The sequence below is a fragment of the Oncorhynchus kisutch genome, linkage group LG12, assembly GCF_002021735.2.
Source record: "Oncorhynchus kisutch isolate 150728-3 linkage group LG12, Okis_V2, whole genome shotgun sequence".
Taxonomy (NCBI): domain Eukaryota; kingdom Metazoa; phylum Chordata; class Actinopteri; order Salmoniformes; family Salmonidae; genus Oncorhynchus; species Oncorhynchus kisutch.
Window position 1 is genome coordinate 17731058 of NC_034185.2, and position 21230 is coordinate 17752287.

At 44.0% G+C, this 21230-nt stretch overlaps 1 protein-coding gene across 2 annotated transcripts in view; it reads right to left on the reverse strand.

The window, feature by feature from the left end:
• Window positions 1–2993: 2993 nt before the first annotated feature.
• The window catches only part of LOC109900625 (filamin-A-interacting protein 1), a 32904-nt gene continuing 14667 nt past the window's right edge, over window positions 2994–21230 (reverse strand). The window contains exons 2-7 of one of the 2 annotated variants that reach the window (XM_031837009.1): window positions 20043–20321; window positions 18581–18757; window positions 18127–18305; window positions 6200–9026; window positions 5869–5933; window positions 4997–5171 (exon numbers count right to left, since the gene is read on the reverse strand). In XM_031837009.1, the coding sequence (XP_031692869.1) occupies window positions 5108–5171; window positions 5869–5933; window positions 6200–9026; window positions 18127–18305; window positions 18581–18757; window positions 20043–20315 (3585 nt within the window). In that variant the 5' untranslated portion in view covers window positions 20316–20321 and the 3' untranslated portion in view covers window positions 4997–5107. Of the gene's footprint in view, window positions 5172–5868; window positions 5934–6199; window positions 9027–18126; window positions 18306–18580; window positions 18758–20042; window positions 20322–21230 lie in introns of both variants that reach the window. The other variant, XM_020496327.2, reaches the window with a different exon arrangement.

Sequence of the window (21230 nt, forward strand, 5' to 3'; positions counted from 1 at the left end):
GTTATGTAAAATGATGTAGAATTGCTTGAAATTGATTTATAAAAGGCCACATTTTTCAAGGACTCTAGGTTACAATTTGTTCTCCCATGTGTGCACATTCTGCAAGCACTTCTGCTCTATGCCACTATGCAAAGGCAATGATAATGGATGCAATGCTTTATTATGATTTGATGCATTATGTTATTATGTTCCAGTACCTCCGAGCCCCCCAAGAATTAACCTCCATTAAGTCTATCTGTATAGCAGACGCAGTAGCCATCTGAGAAATGCATGCCGGTGTCGTTGTATGCCATCTGCATATCTCCATCTCTCTGGGGTTAGGCCTAAATTTATTTTCCTTTATATAGACTATGTACACAGTACCAGTCAAAAGTTTGGACACACCAACTCATTCAAGGGTTTCTTTATTTTTACTATTTTCTACATTGTAGAATAATAGTGAATATATAAAAACTGTGTAATAACACATATACTCAAGTAGAAACAAAAAAATATATATTTTAGATTCTTCAAAGTAGCCACATTTTGCCTTGACAGCTTTGCAAACTCTTGGCTCTCTCTCAAACATCTTCACCTGAAATGCTTTTCCAACAGTCTTGAAGGAGTTCCCACATATGCTGAGCACTTGTTGGCTGTTTTTCCTTCACTTTGGGGTTCAACTCATCAAACCATCTCAATTGGGTTGAGGTCGGGTGATTGTGGAGGACAGGTCATCTGATGCAGCACTCATCACTCTCCTTTGCCAAATAGCCCTTACGCAGCCTGAAGGTGTTTTGGGTCATTGTCCTGTAGAAAAATAAATGATAGTCCCACTAAGCGCAAACCAGATGGGATGGTGTGTCGCTGCACCTTGAATTCTAAATAAAATCACAAACAGTGTCACCATCAAATCACACCCACACCATCACACCTCCTCCATGCTTCACCATGCGTGCCGAGATCACCTATGCTCTGAGTCTCACAGACATAGCAGTTGGAACCAAAAATCTCAAATTAGACCAAAGGACCTGTCTGTCTAATGTCTATTGGTCGTGTTTCTTGGCCCAAGCAATCAAGTCTCTGGTTATTATTTGTGTCCTTTTGTATTTATTATGGATCCCCTTTAGCTGCTGCTATTCTTCCTGGGGTCCAGCAAAATTAAGGCAGGTAATACAATTTTAAAACATTACAATACATTCAGATTTCACAACACACTGTGTGCCCTCAGGCCCCTACTCCACCACTACCACATCAACACTACTAAATCCATGTGTATGTATAGTGTGTATGTTATTGTGCGTGTCTGTGCCAATGTTTGTTGCTTCACAGTCCCCGCTGTTCCATAAGGTGTTTTTATTTATTTATTTTGTATCTGTTTTTTAAATCTAATTTTACTGCTTGCGTCAGTTACTTGATGTGGAATAGAGTTCCATGTAGTCATGGCTCTATGTAGTACTGTGTGCCTCCCATAGTCTGTTCTGGACTTGAGGACTGTGAAGAGACCTCTTGTGGCATGTCTTGAGGGGTATCCTTGGGTGTCCAAGCTGTGTGCCAGTAGTTTAGACAGACAGCTCGGTGCATTCAACATGTCAATACCTCTCATAAATAATAGTAGTGATGAAGTCAATCTCTCCTCCAGTTTCAGCCAAGAGAGATTGACATACATATGATTAACATTAGCTCTCTGTGTACATCCAAGGGCCAGCCGTGCTGCCCTGTTCTGAGGGCCAGCCGTGCTGCCCTGTTCTGAGGGCCAGGCGTGCTGCCCTGTTCTGAGCCAAATGCAATTTTCCTAAGTCCTTTTTTGTGGCACCTGACCACACGACTGAACAGTAGTCAAGATAAGACAAAACTAGGGCCTGTAGGACCTGCTTGTTGTTAGTGATGTTAATAAGGCAGAGCATTGCTTTATTATAGACAGACTTCTCCCCATCGTAGCCACTACTGCATCAATATGTTTTGACCATGACAGTTTACAATCTAGTGTTACTCCAAGCAGTTTAGTCATCTCAAATTTCTCAATTTCCACAATATTTATTACAAGATTTAGTTGAGGTTTAGTGAGTGTTTTGTTCCAAATACAATGCTTTTAGTTTTAGAAATATTTAGGGCTAACTTATTCCTTTCCACCCACGCTGACACTAACTGCAGCTCTTTGTTGCGTGTTGTAGTCATTTCAGTTGCTGTAGTAGCTGAAGCGTATAGTGTTGAGTCATCCGCATACATAGAAACTCGGGCTTTAGTCAAAGTCAGTGGCATGTCATTAGTAAAAATTGAAAAAGCAAGGGGCCTAAACAGCTAACCTGGAGAATTCCTGATTCTAACTGGATTTTATTTGATAGGCTTCCATCGTTAGACAAGTAACTCTTTATCCACATTATAGCAAGGGGTGTAAAGCCATAACAAGTTTTTCCAGCAGCAGACTATGATCGATAATGTCAAAGCTGCACTGAAGTCTAACAAGACAGCCCCCACAATCATTTTATCAACAAGTGGTTTCTTTTCAGCAATTAAACCATGAAGGCCACTCAGTCTCCTCTGAACAGTTGATGTTGAGATGTGTCTGTTATTTGAACTCTGTGAAGCATTTATTTGGGCTGCAATCGGAGGTGCTGATTTCTGAGGCTGGTAACTCTCTAATGAACTTATCCTCTGCAGCAGAGGTATTTGAGCTTATTTGAGCTCTTCTTGAGCTTGGTCTTTTACCAAATAGGGCCATATTCCGTATACCACCCCTACCTTGTCACAGCACAATTGAAATACATTCCATGTGACTACCTCATGAAGCTGGTTGAGAGAATGCCAAGAGTGTGCAAAGCTGTCAGTCATCAAGGCAAAGTGTGGCTACTTGGAAGAATCTCAAATATATTTTTTGATTGAACACTTTTTTTGGTTACTACATCATTCTATATGTTATTTCATAGTTTTGATGTCTTACTATTATTCTACAATGTAGAAACTAGTAAAAAATAAAAACCCTTGAATGAGAAGAGGTGTCCAAACTTTTGACTGGTACTGTATGTATTTTTTTAACTGACAATTAAAATCAATCAATTCAAGCGGTGCAGCGGTTAATTGATTAATGGAAAGAGACCTCTGTTACAAAACAGAAAAGTTTAATGACATTCTGAGATTGGCAAACCAAACCTTCGATATTGCGTAAGCCTACAAAGTCGGGAGGGATGTCGTTTGGGATGCATTTTCTGTTTCTCGAGATTGACATTGTTTGTGTTTTAACACCACAATAAATAAAGTGATATTGAAGTGCCCGAAGTCAGTATGCTTCATTTCTTGGTTGTGTGATGCATTGGCACAGAAACCTGTTCATGGAAAATTTGTTGCATATATTTTCTATAAATATGGCATGAAATGTAGAACATCTGATTTCCCCTTAGCTGATCATTGTTTGCAGCCAGCTCTGATTGTAGTGTAATGAAAAATGCAGGGAGAGTGAGCTCGTCTGTGGTGGTCGGCGAACCCTCAACCTTCTGGCCCATAGACCTGCGTGGCATCGACTGTTCCACAAAAGCATGCTGAAGTGGCAAAGTTGATATTTACAATTCTAAACACAGGGTCGCTACAGTTATTGATATTTGTGTTCGTAAACATTATGTGAAAATATTTTTTACTTTGAGGAGAGGGATGCATTTAGTTTTAAATGACACCTTGAGTTGGACCATCTCCTCCCACCCAGTAAATTTCAATCTGTCCCTAAAACATTATGGACATGCAAGATTACAGATGAAGAGTTCATTTTTGTTTAGTCTTCTCTGACATTCTACAGAGCAGTCACAGAGATAGAGGACTCATCATGGATGGAACCTGTTTTAGCATGGACATTGCCATTGAGGGCTTGCGCTATTTTACAGTAGTCAAAGTAGACAACCGGGTCGGGTTGGCGCTGCCCATGCTGTCACAGGCGCTGTAATGATACAGATATAAAGAAGGGTCCTCTATGAGAGTAGTATGGATAAAACAATCAAACATGGAAGGTTTCCTGTTTGTTACTCTCACTCTCCTGCTTTCACAAAATTCTTTATTTAGTGAACATCAAGAAGATTTTGCATTGTAATATCTCCACATGAATAATATAAACAAACAGTCGTACTTAATCCAAAGAAAAATATTTTTTAAATGTGGCACAAATTAGTGTTGTTGATGACTGATCAAAAGGTATTTTACGAAATTCATAAGAGCTACTGTACCGTATTCCAAAACCTTCATAAGAAATGTGGAAATAAACAAAAATATTATAGGCCCAGTGCAGTCAAAAATGTGATTATCCTGTGTTTTTATATTTTTCACACTATGAGGTTGAAATAATACTGTGAATATGATGATAATGCCCTTTTGGTGTAAGAGCTGTTTGTAAAGACAGCTAATTTTCAGTTTTCCCCTCTCTGACCATTCCCATACATTCTTGCTTGAGAAATTGTCCTTTGCTATTTTTGTTTATTTTTGACCATTTTAATTGAAAACAATCACACTAAGGTACTTAATTTTTACCCAGAAATGATTTGATATTTAGATAAATAAATGTCTACATTAGACCTTTAACAACATGAATTATGAAACCAAAAAATATCAACAACTATGTGTGACAACAAGCCTGATGAGGGACTAATAACATTGTGTCAATCAAAACAAAAAGCATTGCATTCTGGTCAGATTAAAACATGCATGGAAATGCATTCTGGTCAACGTGCCACACAGCCTGATTGAAATCAACATGGATATACAAATCTTTTTGGAAAACATACATAACTACAATACAATCTCATTTCAATGTGCTCCCCCAATGTTTGAAATGGAGAAAAGAGACATGTCTGTGTTTCTGATAGAGCTATTCTCTGTGTATCTGTGAGCAGATGAAATCCAACGCCGGCTACAGTATCCTATTCTATCTGTTTTTGGCTGGCAACAGACTGGTCAGAATTGAATCATGGGGGACTCTGAGTCCATAGATAGATAGTAGGGGCAGCATGTGGCCCTCAGCACTTCCCTCCCCCTGAGGAGGTAGAGCTGCAGACTGTTGACCTCTTCAGTTCAATTTTCATAGACTGGCTCTCGGCTCGCGACTCTATCCGTGTCACAGTGGAAACGCCTGTCACAACTGCCTTGCCTGTTTTCATACCTTTTGGCATAGGGATTCGTGTGGCCGTGGCCCGAGATGACTGCACATCCGCACCGGGCTGAAAGGAATCACAAAGTAAGACAAAAGCACAGACAGAAAAGGTTTTTTCAAGTATTATTATCATAGACAAGCACAATAGCAACAAGAACAACTTTGTGTACATTTGGTGGAACTAAATTCAAGCTGGCAAGCTATATACTTGTTGCTGTGAATTTTATCATTGTTAAAACAAGTGTTGCAGAATTACATGTAAATGAAAGAAATACATTCACACCGATTTAAGAGGGATGACAAAAGTTGGCCATCTTGGATATTGGTTTTCATTAGAATTGCAATTTAATTGAAGTGTTGCATTTCTTATCTTTCAAAAAGCTTCCATCCATAAAGAGCTTCTTTTAAATCTAGCTGTATGAAATGCCACAATGTTACCATAGCTCACCTCACACTTAGGAAAGTGCCTTTCAAAGCTAGCATCCCATTAACATATTAAGATATTATACACTACAGTAAGCTGGTCTTATTGCTGATGTGCAGGTCAGCCCACTTTAGTAGTCAAACATCCAAATTGGTCATCACTGGTCTGTTTTGGGTTAAAAGGAAGGAACATGTCAGTTTGTGCCAGTAGAAACTGGTGTGTCAAAACAGGCCCTTTAAGAGTGGCCTGTTTATGTTGGGGATATGCATCTCAATTCATTCCAGTGTTAGTATTGGTACAGTAACACGTAATATAGGAAGTGTATTTATTTTTGGTATACCTGGAAACAGTGCTATCTAGGGAGCAGACCCCGCCTGATATCATTTTGAAACATTTAAGAAGCAACTGAAATATAGAAGATTGGATATCATTTAGATTGTTTTATCTGAAAAGAAAGTCACATAATTGAACATAAATACTTTGTTACTAATAATGGAATAGAATGTACTTAGCCTACCATCTGTAAATGACTACAACCAATCAATTTCTAAATTGTGCAATAAAAAGCCTCTGTTAGTGAGACAGTCCTTGTTCAAATCATCATATAATGTGACAGAGAGAGAGAGAGCGATAGCGTGCTTTTATAAATATACTAGAATTTGAATACTCACCACAGACTGAGTTGGCCTGGAGAGGGCAGAGGTGATGGGGGTGATGGTGATGCTGCTGGTCAATTTGCTTGGCGTAGTCTTCCCAGGCATGGTGGTGTTGTTGGGTTGACATGGGGAGCGCAGCACCGTACCTGTGGGTGCCTCCTTGCTCTCTGTGCTCACACTAAGGGGCCTTACTGTCACCGTGGGGCTGCTACGGTGTGATGGCCTCTTGAACTGAGCTCCCAGATGGATGTGGATCTTGTTGTCCTCTGTGGTGGTGATGATACTGGCATTGGAGTTGTAGTTTCGGACAGGCGTGGGCAACGACTGCTTCTCTGGGGTCACCTTGAACACAGCCCGGCCCATGGTGCTCATGTCATGGGTCTCAGGGGATGTGGAGGCAAAGGCCACGGGAGTGGTGTTCACTGTGATTATGGAGACAGGGGAGAGAGGTCTGTTCGAGTCTGAGTAGGAGGAGCCCTTATTCCTGTCTGGGGACTTGGCCCTGGAGATGGTGGTGATGGTGACTGGAGACTTGCACCGCTCAGGCCCACCCATCATGCCCTCACCTGGCTTGCTCTTTGAGGACACGGTGGTGGGCTTGGGAACAATGGTGATGCGGGGCCTCTGAAGGCCCAGGGTGGGGATGATGGTGGTGCTGGAGAAGAAGTCCTCAGCACGAGGGCCAGTGATCTTCAAGGAGGCAGTGCTTTTCTCGTGATCGGGGGTCACTCGGATGTGCAGCGGCTGGCCTGGCTTTTGGGACATGGTCAGCTCGGGTGGACGAGCAGAACAGTCCCCATTAACCTGAGGGGATAGGGTCTTCTCTGGGGTGGTCTGAGTGATCGTCACTGCATCATTCTTTTTCATCCAAGGTATCCAAGATTTTCTCAGGCCCAGATCAGTGGCTGCAGGGGGGTAGCGCTCCAGCACGGTTGCAGGCTTCTTTAGACCCCTCTGCCTCAGGTTGCTCATAATATGGTTCTCCTCCAGGACAGATTTCCTGATGAACACTGCAGGTGTGTCCTCTTCAACAGGCTCATTGACCACTACGTCTGTCTGCACTGCGGTGGAGGTGACTGGGACATCTACTATCCTCCTCCCATTCATACTGGGACGCAGGGCGCGGCTGTAGCGCTTGGTGACCTCCAGCTCTTTGGTGAGGTTGACCACATCCTGGCTCAGGCTCTTCTTCTTGTCGTCCTCCTCCAGGAACCTCTGCTGGAGGAGGGAGTAGTCTACCTGCAGCTGGGAGAGCTGGTCCTCCTTGTTCATCAGCTCGTGGATCTTCTCTTTGAGGGCCTGGACGTCTGCCTGCAGGTCTCTGGTTCTGGCGTCTTCTATTTTGCAGCGCATCCTTAACTCAGCCTCCTGGCTCACCGCCTCTCCCTTCTCTATGGCCTTGTTCATGGCGGTCTGACTCTTCATCTCATCCAGCAGCTGAGCGAGAACATTGGCCTTGTCGTGCTCCGTTCGGAACTTCTTCTCCAGTAATTCGTACTCGTCCTCTGTCTTCATCAGGTCACCTTCCACCACCTCTAGCTGTTTTAGGCGGTTTTTGAGTCTTTCGATTTCCTGCGTTAGCTCCTTGACTTTGTTGTGCTCAGCTAGGGATATTTTGTCCTTATTAGCTCTGCTTTTTAATGATTCTCTTTCTGCCTCATCTAGCCCCTTCATTTGTTTTTTCATCACGTCGACCTTGAAGCTAAGATCCCTGCACTTTTCCGCTTCACTTGCGAGTTTCGTTTTCAGTTCATCTTTCTCTTTAGTAAGAGACGTCACTTTTACCTCCATTTCTGATTTCAGTCTGAGGAACTTTTTGCTCTCCTCAATCAACTTTTCTGTGACTTCCATAACCTTACCCTGCTCAGTTTTGAACATCTTATTTAAATCATCGCTCTTTAGCTCCTCCTGTTTAATTCTCTCAGTCATGTTCTTCCTCTCATCCACGAGTATCACTGTAAATGACTTCAGCTTCATCAGGTCATCCTTTAGGCCCATCTCTGCTTTCTCAAGTCTCGATTCAGAGTTCTCCAGTTCTTTCATACGATTTTTAACTGTGTCCAGCTCACCAGCTAAGTCATTTGCCAGTCCTTTCTCTCTTACTATGTTAACATGAAGTGTTGCACACTCTGATTTGTTCATGTTGAAAGTTCTCTCCAGTTTCTCCAGCTCCCCCATTCTCTTTTGCAATTTTTCCACCTCCAGCCTCAGCTCCCGGCCAGTGGTCTCCTCATCTTGTAGCCTCTTCCTCAGCTCCCTGGCTTGGCTCTCTGTCTTGGTGATCTCCTCATCCTTGCCCTCCATCTCCAGGACTCTCTTGCGCAGTGTCTCCAGCTCTGCCATGAGGCTGGAGTTCCCACACCCCCCCTTGCTGATCTTGTCCCTCAGCTCTATGAGGTCTTCCTCTGACTTCTGCAGTGCCTTGTTGCTTTCCTCCAGCTCCTCGATCCTGTGGGCCAGGCTTGCCAGCTTCAGGCGGAGCTGTCGGCTCTGGGACTCCTGGTTGGCCAGCTTGGCAGTCATCTCCTCACGCTCCTGGGTGAACTTGGTGGCTTTGCACTCTAGCTCCACCTCGAGTTTGAGGACCTTCTGGCTGTCCTCCTTGGCGTTGCCGCTGACAGCGACCAGTCGCTGTTCTCTCTCCTGGAGCTCGCTGCTGAGGTCCTGGACCTTCTGGCTCTGCTGGTCGATCTGCTCGATGTGGAGCTGCCGCTCGTCCACCAGCATCAGGACAAAGGACTTGAGTTTGACCAGCTCCTCACGGACCTTCTCTAGCCTCCTGCTCTGATCCTTGTCTTTACAAGCCTGGTACACCTTATCCTGCTCCAGCAGCTCCTTTAATCTGGGAGAGGGAGAGAGAATGTGACAGAGATAGAGGAAGTGAGAGAGATATGAAGTGTGATTGAAATTGAAATTCTCTATTTGAGATTTTCAGATGTTGCTCCTGATGTACTAATGATTGATCCCCTTCTATATTAAGACACTGTGAATCTACTACATTGTAATTACACCCACAGGAACAGTGTACAGGAACACTGTAGTTACCTACTGCTACATAGCACTTATAACTATTGAACCTATGAGTTTGTAAAGTACAAATAGTAAAAAAATAGAAACAGAATGAATGAAAAAGTATTCTAACTCAACATTTCTCACAAATCTCCAAAGTTACTAACATTTCAAACATTTATTTGTGATAGGTAGCATGTGAGACACTGAAGTGAACTACACTGTATAGATTGCCCTGTTAGTGTGCACTTGCACATCTCTGTAGTTCCCAGAGTAGAGGAGCCTGACCAGACTCAAAATGAGTTCCTTACCCCCAGCCCAGAGTCCCGTGGGCAGTGGTGGGAGCTGGAATGGGAGGCAGGCAAGCAGAAGAGATGGCAAAGGCATGATAGGAGAGGGAACAACAGGAGGGCAGATTAGAAGCCTGAACCCTCATGTGATTCTCCTCAACAGGGGTAACCCTGCCCTTCACACAGAGCAAAGGACCACAACATCAGAGTTATATGCTAGCTAAACTGTAAAAACACAACCAGTGTCCTTAATGTGGCACACTGCCAACCTAGGGCCACCGAGTGAACCTTAACGGAATAATGTTAGTAGATGTTTAACTAATCTCTGCGGGAGTCTCTCTGTCCAAGTGCTATAGAGAGAGTCTGCTGACTGCAACAGGTCCCCATCCATATGGTAGACACACTAGAAACACATTATAATCAGGAGTGAGTCCTGCACATCATTGTCCTTGGTTGAAGCCTGTTACTTTGTATTACAAACATTCTCCCTGCATGGCACATTACCCAAATCCACCAGGAGCCGGTCTAACAACAATGATTGCAGCCAGATTTCGCTGTTTTCTCAAAGTTTCAACAGCTTAAGCTATCAGACTTACCGACTGCTAGTCAGGAGGGACGCATAGCAGGTAGGTCCATGCCTAGTGTGTTTTGGATAGTGCAGGAGCTGAGCTGTATGCAGGCAGGCAGCGGCTCTCTCTCACAGGGTCATGAGAGGGCCCCCACTCCACAGGGACTTAGCCATCACATTCCAAACATGTCATCAATGGACAATGAAAGGTGAATGTTGTGTAAAACTAGCCCTGCTCCACTTGCGGGTGGTGATGTCATCCCTCCTCCCATTCATGGCACAGAATGGTGCTGCCCTTGTTTGGCCACAGAGGAGGAGTTCAAGCCAGGGGGGAAGGCTTTTCACACTATCTTTCCTGTCCCCCTCTTTCTTTTCTTTCTCTCTCCTCCAACAGAGAGGGGGAATTGTATTTGTGAGAAATACAGTAGATTTGAAGCAGCCTTTTAGACCAGAGGTAAAGTGATACTAAGTTAGTAGTGTCTTTCCACTTCTCATATACTAGCTGGTGTCTTGCCTGACCCAATTGTCTCTTGTCCTTCTTGCGGCCAACCGTGTTTCCATAGAAACAAGGGGAAAGTTTTGTTTCGGGGAGAACAATGTCACACTAGTGCCAGACCCTCTAGTTCATTATCTTCTGTCCCTTGAATGCAAAGGGAAGCAAAGTGGTAGAACAAAATCAAAATGTCTGTGTAGGATGCTACTACTACATCCATAGTACACAGTGTAATTAATAGATGCCGAATCCCAAGGTGGGATAAAAGTAGACCAGAAAGACTCCTGCCATATGGGCCAAGCTCTTGTTTCTGTACTGCAAGGAAGCTTAATGAATAAATACACCCCTAGAATGCTAGTCTGTCGCAGGAAGGTTGCAGATATTTGCAGCACTGCAATGGTCTCACCATTAAAGCACATACAGGATCTCTCACCCACACTACAGTTCCTGGTTGGGGAGCAACACTTGGAGTCTTGTTAAATGGAATCATGGAAATACCACACAGACGATGTCACTCGTCATATGAATCCTAAAACCTGCGTCACGAGGTCCAGGGTGGCCTTCAACACAATCTGCCTGGCAGCTGTCGAGGAGAAAAGGCTCCAGATTAAGGGAAATAGAGGAATTAACTGTTGCATGACTCACCACAAATATTTACCATTAGCTACCACTGCATTTCAGGAGAGGGGAATTATACAACAAGGCTACTTCAAGGTATGCAGAAAATCTTACTGAGGAGACCACGTTTGCGTTCCAAATGGCACCCTATTCCCTTTATAGTGCACTACTTATGACTAATATTGTTGTGCTAAAAGATACCTCCTGGATTCCACCATTCTCAGTGGTGATGGTAGTGTTTCATGGCATTATGAATACGTCCTTTATCAGATGACCAGTGTGTTTCCTTGTGGTCAGGGCTATTCATAGGAATTCTGTTGACAGAGGCCTATCAGTGACGTCTAGCAGAGAAGGTCCAAACCTCCCATACCACATGTCTGTGGCCAAAGCCCAGCCCACAGGAGAGATGAAACTAATGACACACCAATTAATATAACGATTACTATAAAATTAAAATAAACTTTGAACAGAAAGGAATAAGTCACATTTGAAAAAAATCCCTCTACTCAGGGAGAATGTTTTCCTCTGGGAGAGTATCATCTTGTCTGATTTTTTTGGTTTCAGTTTAAAGTAACACATTTGGAAAACAGAAACGGCCATATCACTATATTTTAATGTAGGGAAAACATACCGATCTTCTTGTAAGAATAACTACTGACAGAAGACCTGATAGAAAAGGAGTGGTGGTAGAGGTTCCACCAGAGTGGAGCAGATGTCTCTCTGTCTGTCTCTGTGTGTGCACTGACCTGCATCCTTTCACAGGTGCTCAGGGTTGTCCAGTCTATGACATCACCTACAGTGAGTGAGTGTCTGAGATGACTGCAGCTGGGAGGAATGTGTTATCACACGGTGCTGAGAGAGCGGGGGGGGGGGGTTGACGGGGGAGGCGCGGAGGGTGAGGGTCATCGGTGGGGGTTGACGGGGGAGGCACGGAGGGTAAGGGTCATCGGTGGGGGTTGATGGGGGAGGCGCGGAGGGGAAGGGTCATCGGTGAGGGGTGGGGGTTGATGGGGGAGGCGCGGAGGGGAAGGGTCATCGGGGAGGGGTGGGGGTTGATAGGGAAGGGTCATCGGTGAGAGGTGGGGGTTGATGGGGGAGGCGCGGAGGGGAAGGGTCAACTGTGGTAGTGGTTGACGGGGCAACTGCAAATCTGTGCGTCAGAGAGCACAAGACAAGAGCATGTAAGTATCTAGTTTGCAGTATACAGACTCCCACACACAAAGCACATGCTGCTTTACAAAATCTTTCAAAACTCGAGACTGAGAGAAAACCAGAGATGGACATCTGCTCACCAAATGAGTAATGATGTTGAGGTGACAACATGTTTGGAGATGGAGTATAATCATTTTCATGCATTTGAATTGTGCAGAAGTCACTAGTCTGTCATTTCCCATGTTGCTGAATGTGACCCACTCAAACCAAATAGGAATATAAAACCCCTCAAATGTATTATTTAAACATGTCATATATTTAACACTCCCTCTAAGACTCCACTCATATAAACCTAGCTAAAGGCTTTAACTAAATGTATGGTTGTCAGTCAGCTTGTTGTTCTCAGCCTGCTTAAAGGAATACTTTGGGATTTTGAGGCCCTTTAACTAAGTCAAATCAACTTGTGGATAACACTTTTATGTCCAGTATGAAGGAAGTTCGACGTAGTTTCGTGGGCCAATGCTAACTAGCGTAAGCACAGTGACTGGAAGTCTATGGGTGTCTGCTAGCATGTTGGCTGTTTTCAACAAGGTAATTAGACTCAGAAGTCATGGGCTGTCTTCTCCACGCTATGTCCAACAGACCGTGAAATCTCTGTGAATTTGTTCACTAGTTCACTGAACCAACCACTCTACATGTCCTCAACTCAGAAAAACAAGGCAGTTCTCAGGTAGAGCACAGGTGGGGTACTAGGATTTCAAGGGCATTCCTCAAAATCATTAAGTAATGTGAAGCCCTACCTGACTATGCAGATGTGTATTGGGTCCATGGAAAGATTGGATGTGTCCCAAATAGCACCTTGTTCCTTATATAGTGCACTACTTTTAACTAGGGCCCATAAGGCTCTGGTCAAAAGTAGTGCATTATGTAGCGAATAGGGTGCCATTCTGGACGCGGGGCTGTATGTCTGAAAAACACAGTGTATGCCGGGAAGCGTCGGTGTCTGGCATTTACTGTCTGGCAGAGTGGGTAATATCCTCTTGTCTATTTCTCACAAACAGAGATAGAAACATCTCACCACTGCAGTGGTGGACTTAGTGATTTGGAGGCCCCAGGCAGTGGCCAGTCTGAGGACCCCTCAGGATTTATAGTAGAGACATGTCATTTAACTGTAAAAAAAAAAAAAAGTATTACCTTTTTAATGTGCCATGAACACAAACAGTCATGATGTTTTCCTCTGATTGTCAAACAAATCACTTAAATGTCCTTGTCACATTCATCCAAAATAATTCCAGCATCCGAACAGTGCACTGTGCACCCGTCAACTTTCCTTTAATTAGCAAGTGACTGAAACTACACTGAATCAATGTTGTGAACAGGGCACAATTGCCCATACCACAACTGCATTTTATCTACGTTAATTTGAATGCACTTTTGAATTAGATACTGTGATGAGATCCTGAAGCCCATTGTTGTGCTGTTCATCTGCCGACGTCACCTCATTTTGTTAAGGTATCTGGGACCAACCAATGCATATCTGTATTCCCAGTCATGTGAAATCCATCGATTAGGGCCTCATTTAATCATTTCAATTGACTGATTTCCTTATATGAACTGTAACTCCTTTGCAATTGTTGCATGTTCTCACCGAAGACAGCATCCAAGCAAGCGAAACAGCGCCCCCTCTGTCTTACTATATGTAGCCCATGTATCTGATGCTGTCAAGACAAAAAGAGTATGACATGCCATAATCTTTTTGGCCAGACAGCATCAGATACATGGACTACACATACATGTCCTCTGCCTCGACGACGATTGCAGTATTATCAGCAGCACCTGTCTTTTTACTAAAGAAATGCCTATTGTATCCACCTAGAGTCTAAGGGCCCGAGGCTGGGTTTCTACTCAGCTAACATAAGGAACTGTTTTAAGATGGTCATACCAATGATAATTTAGCTATTTGATTTTCAATTTTTAGAAACCCTGCAGGAATAAAAACTACAGGTATATATTATTTGATCAAACACTTACTAGCCCATAGAAAAGCCTTTTAATAACCGATTCATACATGCAAAAACATATTAAAAATGTAATCAAAAGGAAGTAAGTTTTGAAGTGTCTGTCCTATATCTGAGAGATTTAAGAAGCCCTCAAAAAAGATGTATACCTTAGGACCTCCCAGGTGGTGCAGTGCTAGCTGTGCCACCAGAGACTCTGGATTCGAGCCCAGGCTCTGTCGCATCCGGCCGTGACCGGGAGGTCCATGGGGCGACGCACAATTGGCCTAGCGTCGTCCGGGTTAGGGAGGGTTTGGCTGGTAGGGATATCCTTGTCTCAACGTGCACTAGCGACTCCTGTGGCGGGCCGGGCGCAGTGCACGCCAACCAGGTCGCCAGGTGCACGGTGTTTCCTCCGACACATTGGTGCGGCTGGCTTCCGGGTTGGAGGCGCGTTGTGATAAGAAGCAGTGCGGCTTGGTTGGGTTGTGTTTCGGAGGATGCATGGCTTTCGACATTCGTCTCTCCCGAGCCCGTATGGGAGTTGTAACGATGAGACAAGATAGTAACTACTAACAATTGGATACCACAAAATTGGGGGGGGGGGGGGGGGTAAAAAAAGACCCCCTTTTACGTGGAAATGCCCTAGTCACTCCCATATATTTTTCGGCCCTCTACCGGGGTTACTTTCAGACGAGTCTCGTGGGGGTTGTAGAGCAGATTGTGCTCATAAGATTCTCATCTTTCCAGAGAGGGGTATGTCCAAAACCGTTCGGACGCTTCACATGCTTTCGTGAGAAGACTCAGCCAGTGCACTTACTGAAGGAGCATGTATGTATTTGCATGTACGGAAATATAACGAACAACATGTGAAAAACATATGAACAAGAGGCTAATTAAATGATTAAGGTCATTCATTATAGAAAATTATAATTGACTGAAATGATTTGTGTACACAGCGTTTATTTGGAAATGCAGGGCAGCTTTTTTCTCATAGAAGAAGACATATACAACACAATTTGTTCCTCAAATAGGAACAGCCAACCATCAGTTCCTTACATAAGCCCACTGGTCAATAAGCATGCAATCCACTGTGAAAACACTACCATATTTTCATGTTGTGGGTAAACGGTTCAGTGAGGCATGAGTTCTTTCCATTGGGGAGTGTTTTACACCTGGAGTAGCACTGTAGTGTTCTGATGGTGAGGGGCCATTCATGACCATGCATTATCAGATAGACAGATCCCTGCTCTGGGTCTTATCACATTACTCAGATTACTGATTTTAGTTTAATGCATTCAGTTGTGCAACTGACTAGGTATCCCCCTTTCCCCTTTGTACATAGGTGATGATGTCAGTGGTTCTGTCCTGACTTGCAGGTCTTTAAGTCTACATCCCAAATGGCACCCTATTCCTTACATAGTGCACTACCTTTAACCGGAGCCCTATAGGCCCTGATCAAAAGTAGTGCACTACATACGGAACAGGGTACCACTGAGGCACTTTACTGGGGGCCAGATTAGATTGACATCTGGATTCCACCTCTGTTATGAGCCTCATAAATTCCGCTTTGGAGCATCATGCTGGTATTGTATTTTTTAAATCTCATCGACATCTTCTTGTTTTAAAGTAACTGTCCAGTGTTTCCAGATTTCTATGAAATATGACCTATAATTACCATATGGGTGAAATAGTTTTCCTTACAGAAAATGGTAACTAAGCATGTTAAAAATCAGCTCTTCTGTGTTGGAATGGTGTGGGCGTACCCCAATAACAGAATGGTTTTGGCGTATACCAGTCATCAAAAATATTCATGCGAGTAGACCGCTGATTGGCCAGTTTAGGATGACATCATCCTCCATGAGGAAATAGCAAGTCTTTTTTTAAACAGTTTGTTTCAGATGCAAGTTTTCAGTTTTTTATAATAGATATTTTTTTCAATTTATACTTTGGCCACAAATGTGAGTATAGGATGGGTCAACAACATTATTTGGGTATGAGTTAACAGAATATGAACTTTTAAAAGTGAGATTTTCACTGGACAGTTACTTTAAAGCCATAGCCAAAAACATAGTTGGTCTCACAGTAGGATAAGGGTATTTGATGGGAAATGACAGCTTGTTAATAATAAAGGTAAATGGGTGTGTTATTAATATAACAGCAATGCCATTAGAAAAGTCATCTAAGTAATATTGCCATAATACTGTGAATCATAGCTATAGCAACATGTATTTCACTATGTCAGTACCTCTTCTATATGGTGTGTTCATTGACAATGGTTACGTCAGTGCTCTCCAACCCTGTTCCTGGAGAATCAGATTAGTTACAATGGGGGTTGGAGTGAAAACCTACAGGAGGGTAGCTCTCCAGGAACAGGGTTGGAGTGAAAACCTACAGGAGGGTAGCTCTCCAGGCACAGGGTTGGAGTGCAAACCTACAGGAGAGTAGCTCTCCAGGAACAGGGTTGGAGTGCAAACTTACAGGAGAGTAGCTCTCCAGGAACAGGGTTGGAGTGCAAACCTACAGGAGGGTAGCTCTCCAGGAACAGGGTTGGAGTGCAAACCTACAGGAGGGTAGCTCTCCAGGAACAGGGTTGGAGTGCAAACCTACAGGAGAGTAGCTCTCCAACCCTGTTCCTGGAGAATCAGATTAGTTACTACGGGGGTTGGAGTGCAAACCTACAGGAGAGTAGCTCTCCAGGAACAGGGTTGGAGTGCAAACCTACAGGAGAGTAGCTCTCCAGGAACAGGGTTGGAGTGCAAACCTACAGGAGGGTAGCTCTCCAGGAGCAGGTTTGGAGTGCAAACCTACAGGAGGGTAGCTCTCCAGGAGCAGGTTTGGAGTAAGAACCTACAGGAGGGTAGCTCTCCAGGAGCAGGGTTGGAGTAAGAACCTACAGGAGGGTAGCTCTCCAGGAGCACGGTTGGAGTGCAAACCTACAGGAGGGTAGCTCTCCAGGAGCAGGTTTGGAGTGCAAACCTACAGGAGAGTAGCTCTCCAACCCTGTTCCTGGAGAATCAGATTAGTTACAACGGGGGTTGGAGTGAAAACCTACAGGAGGGTAGCTCTCCAACCCTGTTCCTGGAGAATCAGATTAGTTACTACGGGGGTTGGAGTGCAAACCTACAGGAGAGTAGCTCTCCAGGAACAGGGTTGGAGTGCAAACCTACAGGAGAGTAGCTCTCCAGGAACAGGGTTGGAGTGCAAACCTACAGGAGGGTAGCTCTCCAGGAGCAGGGTTGGAGTGCAAACCTACAGGAGGGTAGCTCTCCAGGAGCAGGGTTGGAGTAAGAACCTACAGGAGGGTGTGTGTTTTTTTTGGTTTTACTATCTATGTGGGGACCAGAAGTCCTAGTAAGGCAAGGAAAATTCTGACAAGTTGGGACATTTTGCCGTTCCACACAAGGAACAAAAACTATTTTAGGTTTATAGTTTAGGGTTAGAATTAGGTGTTAACATTAATTCCAAACCTTAAATTAGGTTTAGGGTTAGGGAAAATAGAATTTGGAATGGGAATCAAATGTTTGGTCCCCACAAGGATAGGAAAACAAACGTGTGTGTGTGTGTGTGGCAGACAAGAGCTGTAGCATGGCATCAGAGCAGAGGGCTGTGGTGTGTGACGGTGTGTGACGGTGTGATAGTGACGCCAACCCTCTCCCACCATGGCCGAGATTGATTTCTCTTTCATCCCTCATCATGTCCTGTTTCTCAACATCCCCGTGACACACAACTAATTCTGTAGTAAACATGATGTACGTACGCGCATGGAATGAGATAGGAACAGGCAAATCTCACTCACACACACTTCCCCTCACCTCTCCCTCTCCTGTTCCAGTAGGTTGGTGAAGTCATCACTCTTGTTCATGAAGTCGGTGTGTTTGCGTTTCTCATTGTCCAGCTCGTTAACTGTGCGGCGGTGACACTTCTCAGCTAGCAGCAGCTGCTCCAGCATACGCCTATAAGTCTCGCGATGCTTGTCCTCCAGCCGGTCCAACTGATCAACATATTAGAGGGTCTTCAATGACAACCACCATGGTTTCGTCCCAAATGGCACCCTAATACCAAATTAATGCACTACTTCTGACCAGTGCCCATACCTGGGCCCATAATTGTTTAGAAGTGGAATAGGGAGCCATTTGTCTGACTCATTCATACACTGGTATCTATCCAATATATTAAACATTGACTTGTTTATTAGCACAGCTAATGGCTAGCTACATTTAATCTATATTCATTTTTATATACATTTCTATCTTGGCACTGTCTTACCTCTTGCATGGGCATCTGGTAGACGTCGTCCCCTAGCGTTGAAGTGTTGTTGGTCAGTAGGCTGTCTCTCTGCAGGGCCTGGAGGGGTTTGATTGGGGCAGCTGAGCCGTAATGGGCCTCCAGGGCTTCGGGTTGGGTACGCTCTGACTTCAGCATGTGGATGATATCCTCTCTGGCCTACAGACACGAGGAGCAGGGGGACACGTTAGGTCACCTAAGAACCATTTAAACAGAGAGACAAAGACAATAACCTTCTTTTTACTTTGATATTCTTTATTCTAGATGACAATAAAACCACTTCAAACTGACAGATGTGGCTTTGTTATTGTGATTAGAGAATGAGGTTTTTGTTTTTTAAGTGGTTCATGAGCTGTCAGAATGGTTGGAGAATATCCAGGAGAAACCATATACAATTATTTGGAAGTATGATCATCATATTGACATGACCACAGGGTGGGGCAACTATTGAAAATAAACAGTCGATTTTATTGTGTTTTTTCCAGCACTATGATCTTAACTCTCCCCACAGGGTGGCGCTGTTCTAGTCAGACCCCTGAGTGTCTCCTTTCATTCAAATGCAATTTTCATAACACAGGCTGTTTCTCAAATGGCACCCTATTCCCTATGTAGTGCACAACTTTTGACCAGAGCCCAAAAGTAGTTCACTATATAATGTGCCAGTTCTACAACAATACCCTTCTTTATCGTCACACCACTGTACTATCATTAGTCATTTTGATAGTATGAACCATTCTTCAGTGTTGATCAGACATTCAGAGCATGTTGGATTTCAACATGTTCAGGGTTGGATTTCAACATGTTCAGGGTTACATTTCAACATACGGTGTAGTAGGAGGGCATGTTGTTTACCCCAAGTTGCAACTTTAGAAAGTCATCAACACACCTAAACAAATCAGCTGGATGGAGCGAGGGTTGAGGATAGAACTGACAGCAGCAGCAGCCCTCTCTCCCTGGAGGTTTGTTTAGAAGTGGAACTCTAAATGGAACTCTTTAAGTAGCAGGCTTAACACTGGACAGCCCCTAGTGGTCTCTGCTTCTTGCTCATCGGGATCTGCAGTGGGGGGCAGGGTTGGAAGGGACCAGAGTTCATGGCCGCTGACACTGAGGTTGACTCCCCAGCAGTGAGTCAGTAGGATGACTCCTGGTTACACTAACATGTCAAGCCTGACACTGAGATGTTACCACCTGTCAAATATAACCAAAACCACTGACCACAATGTTAGCAGTTAGCACACAGCAGCACAGTGTGAAGAAACTCTGATTGCATTCCAAATTGCATTCCTATTCCCTATTCCCTATATAGTGCACTACTTTTTTTTTTACGTTAATTTTTTTTTACCAGAGCACTGTCAAGGGAGTAGAGCGCCATTTGGGACACAGTAATGTTAGAAGTTACAGTAGCTAGCACACAGCAGCACAGTGTTAGTGGCGAATCTCTCACCTGCACCTCCCCCTCCATGACCCCCAGCAGATGGAGAAAGTCCTCCTTAGAGAGGTCCGTCACCCATGCTGCATTCTGTTGTCCTCTGCTGCTCTCTGGGGTTCTCTGGGGCCTTTTCACCTTTCCAGGCTCCACTGTCTGGATCTTCCCCTCTTTCTGTTTCTCTAGTGTGTTCTCCTCCTCCTCTTTGGTGAAGGCTTTGGTGGGCTGGGTAACCCGGTTTATCTGTCTGTCATCTGGGCCCTCCATGGCTGTGCTGCTCCTGGACCGCATTCTCACCTTCAGGGGGAAAACGGACGACAGGGACGACAGGGAATTGCACTTGGTCTCTTTTTTTTTTACTTTAAAATGTATGCCAAGCAAAAACCATTTATCAAATTTTAACAAACCATATAACTCTATGCACAAGGACTACTTTCAATCAATTTCCACAGAATTTTACAAAAACTAATTTAGTGGAAGAACTGTGCAGAGCAAACTTTGATGACGGAATTATAGTAAAATCTCCCTCAGAGTTTTATGCGACCACGTTTTCCAAAGACTTAAATATCTGCTCAGATTCAAGATTCAAAGATGTCTGCAGAAAGAATGGGGTGTCAGCTATGACATTGACACCTTGAGTTTGAAAAAATCTCTTATGGTTATTGAATTACAGTAAGTGAAGTGGATTTACACCCGGGAATGGAATTATGGTAACGGAATTACATCATGGGGCCCTGATCTGTACTACACATGAAATGCATAATTATGCATATTAGTGTCATTCTCCTTAAGTTTCGCAAGTTTTGACATCAGAGCAGAGAACAGTATAGTTCAGAACAGTACAGTATAGTTTAGTACAGTAGATTATTGTTCAGTACAGTAGAGTTTAGTACAGTACAATAGACTGTACTATACTCTACTTTTCGTTACTGCACTGTGCTCTATCACTGTGCTGTGCTGTACTGTATTGTACCCTACTGTGGTCTACTCACTGTACTGTACTTTGCTATCCAAACATGTGAAACTTAAGTCTATGATAGGTTTAGTTTTGGTCCCAGACCGGTCCGTCTGTGAATGTTAACATCAAGACCAGGGTGGACTGACCAAATTTCAACTACTTTTCATCGTCCATGGGCGTCCAGTGTTGGTTAGTGCTCAGTAGGTGAGAATGCTGGTTACAGTAAATGGAAAGAGGGCCCTCTCTTA